This window comes from Nilaparvata lugens, chromosome 3 (genome assembly GCF_014356525.2).
Source record: "Nilaparvata lugens isolate BPH chromosome 3, ASM1435652v1, whole genome shotgun sequence".
In the NCBI taxonomy this organism is placed as follows: Eukaryota; Metazoa; Arthropoda; class Insecta; order Hemiptera; family Delphacidae; genus Nilaparvata; species Nilaparvata lugens.
The window spans coordinates 95,769,655-95,781,548 of record NC_052506.1 but is presented as its reverse complement, the minus strand read 5'-3'; the positions used below and the strand labels follow the sequence as shown (position 1 = coordinate 95,781,548).

The 11,894-nt window shown below is 34.1% G+C and overlaps 1 protein-coding gene across 1 annotated transcript in view; it reads right to left on the bottom strand.

Annotated features, from left to right (window-relative positions):
- Positions 1–4,715, bottom strand: part of LOC111057361 (pro-resilin) — an 89,376-nt gene extending 84,661 nt beyond the window's left edge. The window contains exon 1 of the mRNA XM_039425162.1: positions 4,540–4,715. Within this exon, the coding sequence (XP_039281096.1) occupies positions 4,540–4,554 (15 nt within the window). The 5' untranslated portion in view covers positions 4,555–4,715. The remainder of the gene's footprint in view (positions 1–4,539) is intronic.
- Between the last annotated feature and the right edge of the window lie 7,179 nt (positions 4,716–11,894).

The following is an 11,894-nucleotide window of genomic DNA, read 5'->3' as shown; positions in this document are numbered from 1 at the left end:
ACGAAAAGCTACTGGAACCGATACGGACCTGAAAAGAATGGATCTAACTATTATTTATGAGGAAAATCAATAAAAAATAATAATTCTTATTGAGAGTCTTTTGAGAAGATGTAATGATGTGTGGAAACGATGATTTCGTCAATAACTTTAACCATACGGTATATATCATCTGTATTGATGAATCAATGGTTTGGGAGAGTAATATCAACTCATCATAATATAATACCAACATACCAAGGTTGGATGTAGTATTTATGTCATTTATTTCTGTGAATGAGACCGTGCTTGGTTAGTTAACGCTACTATTGAATTATCACCGATCATTATCACCTTCGGAAAGTGTTCATGGTGGATGATATGGTGGAAAATATGATATTTTACGCAGAGGATGATGTTCACATGAGTTCAAGGCTTGATTATATTTACGATGAGAGATGAGTGAGCCTACAGCTTTACATGGAATCCAAACCAAAATGATGCTACTCTCGCATTCTTGAATGCTATTTAGGGCCGGTTTCCGAGCTCGGGATTTAGCTAAGTTCTAGACTTTGAACAGCTGGAGTCAGAAAATTGGCTTTTCGAAACGGGGCGTAGTCATAGTCCACGTTTAAATTAAATTTCGAAAAACTAGAAAATTGAACACAAAATAAAGTAAAGAGAAAATACAGTAAAATACAGTAAAAATACAGTAAAATTCAGCTATTTAGAATTATTTAGGAATGTTTCATTTCGCCAAGGAAAATCGTTAATATTTTTGAGAATCGTTTATCGAAATTTTCCATTTCTATAACATAGAAATGAGACAATAACAATTAAGACTACGCCCCGTTTTGGAAAGCCAATTCTCCGACTCCAGGTGTTAAAAGTCTAGAATTTTTAGCTAAATCCCGAGTTCGGAAACCGGCCCTAAGAGGACTTGGTGTCTCAAGTCCCGTGCAATGGGATAAGCAGAAGCATGTCTCTTGGGTTAGCTGGATAATAAGATCGAAGCATCATCTCTTAGCCAATCTCTACAATAAATTTGTCGAATTTGAGATGTGGAATAAGCTAACTGCCATTTAACGGTTTGAGATAGATTGATTCAAAAAATCAGTTAAAGAATTATGAATTTCAAGAGAGAATAAACTTAAGAGAGAGAAAGAAAGAGTATTGTTCATGATATTCAAAACGTTGTAACATCGATAAACAATATCACAAGAGGTTCTAATGAAATATGGAACAAATTGAAGTGCAGAGACCAGCATGTAATTAGAGTTTGAAGGACTTCTACAAGCCTTGGTCTCCTTAATGTTGTCTACACTATTTTTAAACACTATTACAAACTTAACATTTCGGTAATGATTATTGATTACATGATAAATATTCATTCATGTATGAATCAACTGCTCAGGAAAGTGGTAACATTATTACACCATTTGAAATAATATTGTGGCTCACTATGGATTAAAGGCTGTCATGTTTTTATTTTTAGTTACTTGATGTAGATTCATTTTAATTGAGGAAAGAATGTAAGATTCGTCTTCATTCGTAGCTCAATAATGAGCTTAACTCATCATAATGATAAGATGTCACAGTGCGTTCCAAAACTGAGAGAAATCATGCTACAATGTCATTCGATAGAGACTATCCAAGTATTATTTTTAATGATTGATGGAGTTATTACTTGTAGGGATGCAATCAGAGAATACTAAGTGTAAAATTGTAACTGTTCCAGGCAATGAGATTCTCTACAGTCAAATTAACAGATCCTGTCAAATATATTCTTTCAATAAATTATTAAATGATTTAATCAGTTACGCATATCATACATCCGTATTCATACACTTGTTATTCCTACAAAATATGAGCCTTCAAACTCAAGGATTGAGAATGAGATCCTATTTTGGATTTACTCAGATTTGAATTTGTTCGATTGTTTCTTGATTGATAAGTGAATTCCTATATGAATGCCATTTTCTACCAAATTTCTTTTATCAGAGATAACAAAGTATCAAAGTAAATTGAATATTAAAGTTTTGCTCTGACAAGACTTTATCATATTTCCATCCTCCTCATATTCCTTTCTCTTTGCTTCATCTTAATTTTTCTAGTTTCACTTTGAACTCGAGTTGTCTTTAAATAATAGAATCTGATTCTGTATTTTCTTCAGCTGCGCTGTTCTCATGTGGTCTATTATGAATTACATAACAGCCAATTATTGTGCCCAATATGTGTACTAACGACATTCCTTTATTTTGAACCACGATTTTTTCCACTTGACTGAATTTTATCCAATTGAATCCCTTCATCTCACTTCTAACTAATAAGTCCTTGATCTTGTATCTCTTTTAAATATAACACATAATCCTGTACGTCCTGTTTGTTATGAAATACACCAAAACTTAAACTCAAATTTTCTCAATGTTTTGAATCAGAAAACCTATTGCACAATATTACAAAATGAAATAAATATCTCGTTCTTCATTAACTATGAGGAATTATGTATCCTATGATTATTATAGTTCACTAGTGAACTATCATTATATACTATTGTAAACGTTCATTCTATTTCAAAGTTCAAATTGTTTACCATTATTTAAAGCTACATTGTTCAATACTCAACAAACGTTAGTTACAAGTTTGAATGATTTCACAAATTCAATTCGTTTCAGTTATATTTCATAACATCACTTGTAACCCATTCCAACTACATCTACAAGAACCGCTTGATTATAATTAGTTTATCACTATCAGTGGCTAATTCAATTTGATATCTTATGAGATTATAATAATAATTGGAATTTAGTACCGACTACACATTATATACCTATGTTTACTGTTATGTTCACAGTTGAAACCTGTATCTACTGTTAACAGGTTGTACCCACCCAATATATCTATATGTATACTTTCGTCTACATTTATATCTAGCGTTATATTACTGTATATACCGTACTTCATTTGTGTTTGAGCAACCTTCTAATCTTTAATACGGTCGTGACTAGTTGCAAATTTAGTAAGTAACTTCTCTGCTATCTATAGTAATAGTTTACAGCAGTAAACTCCAGTCTTGGTGAGTTTAGGAAGATGGAGATGATGATAATGGTGACGATGATTTAGCTGAATTATGCGCAAAAACAATGGAATAGAAGATTGGCAGCTGCCTCTCTAAGGATGAATTTTATTGGCGAAAAAATGCTCAGTGAAACTGACTAATTACTAAAGAAGCTGGCGGAGTAGGTCAATAACTCTTCACATTTGATGAATTTCTTCTGTTAGATTTAATATGTGAGTTGTTTAATTCTCCTGTTAGTTAATGCACAATGAGAGGCATCACTATTTTTCATATTTGATCATACATGACATGATCTAGTGTTCTACTTCTAATGTATTATAAGTGGTTTAGTTTTTATTTGTAACAGTAATTGAATTGATTGACATTCATAATTCATTCAGTTATCAATGATTGGAAGATATATCATAATTAATCTTAGAACATTGATCACTCTATATGTTTCAACCCATTTTAATAATTGTATTCTGAAATAGGGCAGACCTAATTTTTCCGTTGTGTTTCTGAAAACCTCCTACTTAATTGATTCCTAAGAAACAAATAAATGAATAGATTCTTATGTGCTATGACAGACATTTTATGTGCTTTTTGGAATTCCGCAAGTAAAATTATTTCAGTTATTATCATGTAATAAATTACCCTAATCATTAATCCAAAATATTTATCACGACACATATTTTTTTCCTTCCTACTCATTATAATTTATGATGAATTTGACTCTAACTGTAGCATTCCAAGATTATGTCCAATGTGATCAATCAATGAACTATTCATCCCTTTTGTGACTGTATTATCAAATTATATCTTACAGAAATGCTATTATCTCTGCGAATACAGAACATTTGATGTCACATCTATAAATATTGGAATCCCATCTTGAGAGACGGATAGCTTAATTTTCAGAACTGGTGCTTCTCTCACTTGATCATTTTATCTCATTCTGATGTCTCTATTTCTGATTAGACTAATGTAGTATTACAGCAAGCACTCAATTATGTTTCTAGCAGGCATTAAACTGGAATATCCAATGTATTAACTTCATCCCTCAACTCATTCTTCATACACATCGCAAAATTCATTGACTAATTCAATAATTAGTAAACTAATAATATTGAAAGCATATTCAGTGAGTGGATGGGTAAGATATTATTGGAATCTGTTCATTGATAATAATTCTATATAGTTTCATTCATTTTTGTAACTTGTGGGTATTATTCATATCCTCCTTGATGAATCTATACTGAAATTTATCATTGTTTTTCCAATATGAATTCTTCCTTGATTGATTGAAAATCAATTTATAATGTAATACTGAATTCGATATTAATGTCACTAATTATAATAATAGAAGCCTGAGGAGCTGGAATTTCATCATTATGCTGCCGAAAATTAACAACTAAATCGAACAACTGGAATGCAATAACTAATTTATCAGAGTTTTTAGAAAAAAAAAAAAATAGTTGAGATAGAAAATCTGTATCACTCACCTGTAAAATGTACATCTCCAATAATTTATGGTATCGACACGAGCGAAAAATGTTCACGTTGAACACACACGAGAAAGAGTCCGAAATAGGAAAAACTGAAAAAAACGAACCAGAATATTGCAAAGAAGAACAACACAAACGAACTGCAGAAGAGTTAAAAACGGTCTGTTACCTTCGCAAGTGGTAGTCTTTACTTTTATATGTCCGCAAGAAGAGAAGGAGAGTGAGTGTGCAACCGTTGAGAGGAGGGAGGAGGGGTGGATGAAAGGAAGATGATCTTGGATGCAGGAGAAGTGGAGGAGGAGGAGTAGGAGGAGGAAGGAGAAGGAGGATCTTCTAGTGGGGAAAAACGTAACTCTATGTACCACACAGTATTCGTGCTGAGAAAGGCTGTAAAGGTAGATGTAGCTGTTGTAGCAGTAAGGATTTTGCTTAGGTGGATTAAGAGAAGGAGGAGGTGGTGAAGGATGGTGAGGAAGAGATGGGGTGGAGTAGCAGCAAATGAGAAGATGGAAATGATGAGGAGAAGTAAATAGAGATGACAAGGGGCCTCGATGAGGATGGGATTAGACGTGAGACAATGATAGATGAAAATGAAAATATAAATTTGAATCGATATATTCCATGAGAAAAATTATGAGAGAATCTAGAATGAAGAAGAATAAATTGAAGAGGGTGGAGAAGGAAGAAGTGATGATGAGGAGGAGAAACAATGGAACAGTGAATAATAAAAAATTAAATAGTTGTTTATTTAAAAAAAATATCGGGGCACCGAGCTTAGTTCGTTATTTTTATTTATTGATAAACAGAACACAATAATTCTCTAAAATGATCGTTTTTATATTTCACAGCTGGCTATATGTCATCTTATGAATTTCGGGATGCGATATTTTGATTTTTCACATACTCACTCGCTCACTCACTTTTTTATCCACAGCTGTTTCAGCCAAGGATGAATTATCCTTTTAATGTCGTTCAGCGAGTTTTCTCAAAGATGAGACTTAGTGTAATCGAATTTTTATATCATAAACCTACTATGCTCCAAATTTCGTGTAAATCGTTAGAGCCTTATTCGAGATCCGTTAAACATAAATAACCAGGTATAAAAATATAATTATACAGAAATTGCTCGCTTAATATGATAGAATAAATTGAAAAGAAACTTCGTTTATCATATTTTTTTGAATACAATATTAATTAATGATAATAAAATGAAGCAGGAAAATAGAGAAAGTTGATTGAAGAGATGACAGAGAGGTAGAAAGGGGACTAGTAGGTGGGCAAGTCTCTAGGGAAATGAGTACAAGGAGAAAGAGAAGAAGGAAGATACAACTGGAAATAAAAAAAGGAATATATTCAGGGAAGGAAAATAGTGGTGGTGGTGCGAAAAGAGGTGAATTCACGACATTGGAGAATGGTGAAGAGAAACAAAATAAGTTAGAAAACAGAGAAATTTATTGAGAGAATAACTTGAAAAATAAATTATAGTAGTATTTATTGTAGTAGCAGGAAAAGAAGAAGGAGAAGAAAAGAAAGAAGAAGAAGAAGAAGAAGAAGAAGTAGAGGAGAAATGAGATGAAGGAGAACTTGATGAGAAGAAGAAGTGGAAGAGAAGAGAAATAGAGGTGAAACTGAGTAGGGATGAATCAATATTTAAGTATGACATTAAAAAAAAGGGGAAAATGATACACAAAGTGAACGAATAAGATAATAAAGGTGAACATAGAGAAGGTGTAGAAAGGAAGGTATAAGATGAAGAAAATGAGTGAGAAAGAGAAAAGATAGAAGTGATCGGAATAGAAAAGCAACAAACAATAATTTGAGAGTACCGATCGGGAGGGATGATGACGAGGCGGAGGAGTGTGGGAGTGGGTGGAAGAAGGTCGATGATAGGATGCAGGAGGTGAAGAAGGAGAAGAAAGAGGTGGAAAAGAAGAAGGGAGGGACAATTGGTGTATGATGTAACCAGTTACAACCTGAGAACAGTTTCGATGCACCGCTAAAAAATAATCTTATTATAGGGGCTGCTCTCCTAGAGCAGTGATATTTTTAAACTCTCTCAACTTTTCTTCTTCAATTCTTCTTCTTCTTCTTCTTCTTCTTTTCTTCTTCTTTTCTTCTTCTTTTTCTATCTTTTCTTCTTCTTTTCTTTCCTTTTCTTATTCTTCTTCTTCTTCTTCTTCTCTTCTTCTTCTTCTTCTCTTCTTCTTCTCTTCTTCTTCTTCTTTCTCTTCTTTCTTCTTTCTTCTTTTCTCTTTTCTTCTCTTCTTCTTCTTCTTCCCTTCTTCTTCTACTTCTGCTTATTCTTCTCTCTCTCTTTCTTCTCTTCTTCTCTTCTTCTTCTTCTTCTTTCTTCTTCTTCTTCTCTTCTTCTTCTTTCTTCCTTTTAATCTATCATATTCGATCATATTATCAATACTTGACTACCTGACTTTCTTAAGTTTTGGATCGTATTGAAACATAGTCTACTGTCATCTTTCAATCTAGGAACAACGCTTATGTGAAATTAAAACAGCCATCAATGGATGACATTGAATATTGACGTTAGAGCTGAGGCTGTCACAGCAAAATTTCATCAAAATAACATGATTTATTTGATTATGAATCATATGGAAATTTATCTGCATAGCTACACTTTTTATAGATTAAGGCTCATTTTTACTTTCCTTGCCCTATTACCATAGGTAAGGAAAGTATTGCTTTCCGAAAAAAATTAAGGTACCCCAATTTCTAAATTTCTATACGTTTCAAGGTCCCCTGAGTCCAAAAAAGTTTTTGGGTATTGGTCTGTATGTGTATGTGTGTGTGTGTGTGTGTGTGGGTGTGTGTTGTGTGTGTGTGTGTGTGTGTGTGTGTGTGGTGTGGTGTGTGTGTGTGTGTGGGTGTGTGTGTGTGTGTGTGTGTGTGTGTGTGTGTGTGTGTGTGTGTGTGGTGTGTGTGTGTTGTGTGTGTGTGTGTGTGTGTGTGGTGTGTGTGTGTGTGTGTGGTGTGTGTGTGGTTGTGTGTGTGTGTGTGGTGTGTGTGTGTGTGTGTGTGTGTGGTGGTGTGGTGTGTGTGGGTGTGTGTGTGTGTGTGTGTGTGTGTGTGTGTGTGTGTGTGTGGTGTGGTGTGTGTGTGTGTGTGTGTGTGTGTGTGGTGTGGTGTGTGTGTGTGTGTGTGGTGTGTGTGTGTGTGTGTGGTGTGTGTGTGTGTGTGTGTGTGTGGTGTGGTGTGTGTGTGTGTGGTGTGTGTGTGTGTGTGTGTGTGTGTGGTGTGTGTGTGTGTGTGTGTGTGTGTGTGTGTGTGTGTGTTGTGTGTGTGAAGAGATAGCAGACTTCGGGTGTCTGCAGCATTATTGTCCTGTCACAAGCTGGCTTAGATCTTTGAATAGTAGACTTGAGATGCGCGGGAACACTAGCGTCAGGTGATCAATTTTCAAAACTGCAAGGAAAGTTGTGTGAGTGCGCCACACCAGATTTTTATGAATTAAGGCTCATTTTTAAGTTATGAATATTGTAATACTGTGAAGAAGGCGTTGATTTTTTTCTATAGTTGATGAATCAATGTTTTGAGTACATTATAATGTTGGTTCCATTGAAGTATTCAATGGATGAGACATTAGTGTAGGAATTAAAATGTTGTACCTCTGATATAATAGTGATCCCGCTGTCTAAATTATCCCGTTATTCTTCTTCATCCAATTATAACTTGGACTAAAACGGAGATAAAAAACATTATTTATTGATATTATATCTTAGTTGAGAATAATTGTGATTAAGTTATCCAAGTAAGTGACAGCATCTGAATTAGCGTCACAGAAGATGACAGCTAAATTGTTGCATCTTATTCAGTCTTTCTTGGTACATGCTGCTTTTATGTACAAGATACCTATATTGCAGAGGAATCTTCCATGTGTTATACACAATAGTATATCTGTATAGTTGCGTGGGTGTAGCATTTATGTAAAGATAGCTGTCCTTTCCATTCCCAAACATCTCTGTAGGGAGTCTGATAGAGGAAGATGCTTCCAACAAAGTTAGTACTTTCAAGTATTAATATATTATTGAATAATTCCTCTCATGGATGAAACACATGATACAAATATTGTTCAGACTTATCAAGGATCTATTCACATTAAAGAAATATCTCTTCATCATTATTACTATTATTGGAATAATCATACCTACTTGAGGGCGAGCGAGCTGACGTGTCAGTGAGAGGCATCATGGAAGCAGCAGACCAATCGTGAACCGACCTCAGAACGACACATGACGGGGGAAATGGGGATGAAACTGATAAAACTTAACCTAAATGAAAAAGTCTCTTCATTCGAGTGCATTCAGTATGCCTTGACAGTTCGGCTCCCTTCACTATTTAAAGCACTAGTTCAAAGATTCACTAAACACAATAAGATGTAGATGTGTTGAGTTTCGGTGATGAATAATCCTAATGGTGAATAAGATGAGGATTGAGGAAGAACTGGTAGTGGGAGATCTGGTCCAAGTGGAGATAGAGCGAGTAGGTATCCAGTAGTGGAAGAATCAGGTCCAAGTGGAGGTAGAGCGAGAAGGAATCCAGTAGTGGAAGATCGAGGCCAAGTGGAGACAGAGAGAGATGGAATCCAGTGGTGGAAAATCGAGTCCAAGTGGTGATAGAGAGAGATGAAATCCAGTAGTGGAAGATCGTGTTCATGGTGGAGATAGAGCAAAATGGGATCCAGTAACAACTGAAAAAGAGAAGAAGAAGCCAGCAGAAAAACGAAAAATCTTTGAAGAAAGTTATCAATAGAGGAAAGATACATAATACAACTGATGATGAATAATATTCGCATAAAATTGAAGAGGAATAGTATGATTTAATGTGGGAAAGAATCGAATATTATATGGATAAATATATGGATATTAGTAGAAGGTAATCAGATAGAAAGAGAAAAGGTAGAAAGATAAATAGATATAGAAAGAGAAATAAACATTTGAACATGCTGGATAGCAAGTGGAAAAATCACAGAACTTATGAAACTGAACTATAGAATAAGAAATAGAACATCGCATTGTGATCTTGAATTAATCAAGGAGAGAAGAAAAAGAAGAAAAGAAAAAGAAAGAGAAGAAAAAGAAGAAGAAGAAGAAGATGAAGAAGAAGAAGAAGAAGAAGAAGAAGAAGAAGAAGAAGAAGGGAGTCTGATAGAGGAAGAAGCTTCCAACAAAGTTAGTACTTTCAAGTATTAATATATTATTGAAGAATTCCTCTCATGGATAAAACACATGATACAAATTTTGTTCAGACTTATCAAGGATGTATTCACATATCTCTGTATGCATGTATTTTACATGTAATTTTCAACTTTATAGAACTAACATAGCATGTTTCAATGTCTTATGATGAACATTAGCTTCTTCAAAATATATTTTGTTATTGATAATTCATCAATCCCTCGAATACTCATTTTCATTATTCATCGATTCATGTATAGTAGAAAATTATTTTGGAAAAAATATTGGAACACTTCCAACGAGAGAACCGGTAGTATGGCGCTTATCTCAAACTGTGCGATGAGAATGTTCTGTGCCGGTTGCACAAAAGCCGGTTGAATTTTAACCATGATTAATTTCACGAGAACCAATCAGAGAAGCCGTCTTTTCAAAAACGCCTTCTCTGATTGGTTCTCGTAAAATTAATCACGGTTAAAATTTAACCGGCTTTTGTGCAACAGTCCTCTGTCTTTCAAAGGCAACGAAGAACAAAGGTAACAAGGGCAACGAAGGGCAAACAACAGTGCATCAGAGAATTAAAAATTATGAAAATTGGTTCATAAATTCAGAGAATTGGAACGTGATAATCCATGAAACATTCAAGAAATAGTCAGGCCTTGCGAATTCAGCCTGTTTTCATGAATTGTTTGACCTAATTCATCTAAAATAATCATTTTTCATTTTTTGCCTGCTGAAAAAGTGCATCACTCATTTAAAGCAATGAACCCGTAACACGCAAAAGCTGAAGAAACGCATCATCATTCTTTAATATTATTTTATAGCTATAGCTTACAGAGCTTCTGTTCTTCATGGTATAATAAATGTTAGTATAGTTATATTTTTGATACCTTCTTCCAAAGCTTACGGGTTTTAGATATGTCTGCACTCTACCTCACTTATATATCCCACTAGAATCTTCTTTTTTCTAGTGCTAGTAAACAGATATATAGGAAATCTGCAACGAAACTGTTACATCCAACGATTGCAAAACTGAGAAAACACAAATCTAAGCAAATTTGTCTAGTCTAGAGTCTAGACACAGAATAGACGGATGAATATTATATGACCGCAGTCACGCTCTTAAATTATTATTGTTGTAAGGGTACTCTGATATTTCGTGTAATGAGAATCGTATTATTATATAACATTATCATCTGTAAGAGGATCACTACAAAAGAAGATTGTATCACTAAATGATAACAGATAACAGCTCGTTACAGCTATAGTAAACATGATTAGGAATACTGTAGGCTTTTCTTTCTCCATCTGCTCTTTTCTTCCATTCTTATTCTTAATTTTTTTTTCGTCGAAATAATTCTTCTTCTCCACACTCCTCTTCTCAGAAATCGAAATCACAATATTGGATCCGAAAATTCCAGGATGTAATGATCATTGCCCACAGGAAAATATTCACAATACTTCATCATTATTTGTGTAGCAGTTACTCGAATCTCATTATATTAGTAACATTTGAATCTCGGATGTAATCCTGTTATGTGATGAACGTCCATCCTGTAAATGACAATGAACTATTATTATCATTCTTATAGAAATGGATGAAAAAAGTTTTTTACTCTGTTCAGTACATTATTAAAATGGTGATAAGAGGAAGGAAGTACTGATGATTTTATGATGAATTCTGGAATGAGAATACAAGGAGAATAGATTTATATGATGGAGAAATGAGGCTTGTCTTAATGAGTCAGAGTTTGCATATTAGTTGAGTTTTGAAATCAGAAAATAGAAAGAAACATTCTTCCATGGTTTAGGAGGAATGATCAAGTCATCAATGTTACATTTTTAGCCTCAAAAGTAAACCAGTATCAAATTGATTATAATATTTCTAATGAAGAATTATAGAGGATAATTAGAATTAGGATTTGTCAGAAAATGGTATTATTTCATAGACAGTAGTACATCCATCGCAAGCTGAATATATCGAAAATAATCTATAGCTTGTTGAGTGAAACAATACTTAGGGCATAAATAGCTTGTAAGATTTACATCAAACTGTTAATATTCCTCATTCAAAACACTTTTAAATGAATTTCGCTGTAGTTTCACAGGTTAAATGGGTAGAATCAGTTTTTGATCATTGAATTGAGTTCCCATTGCAATTCGAAA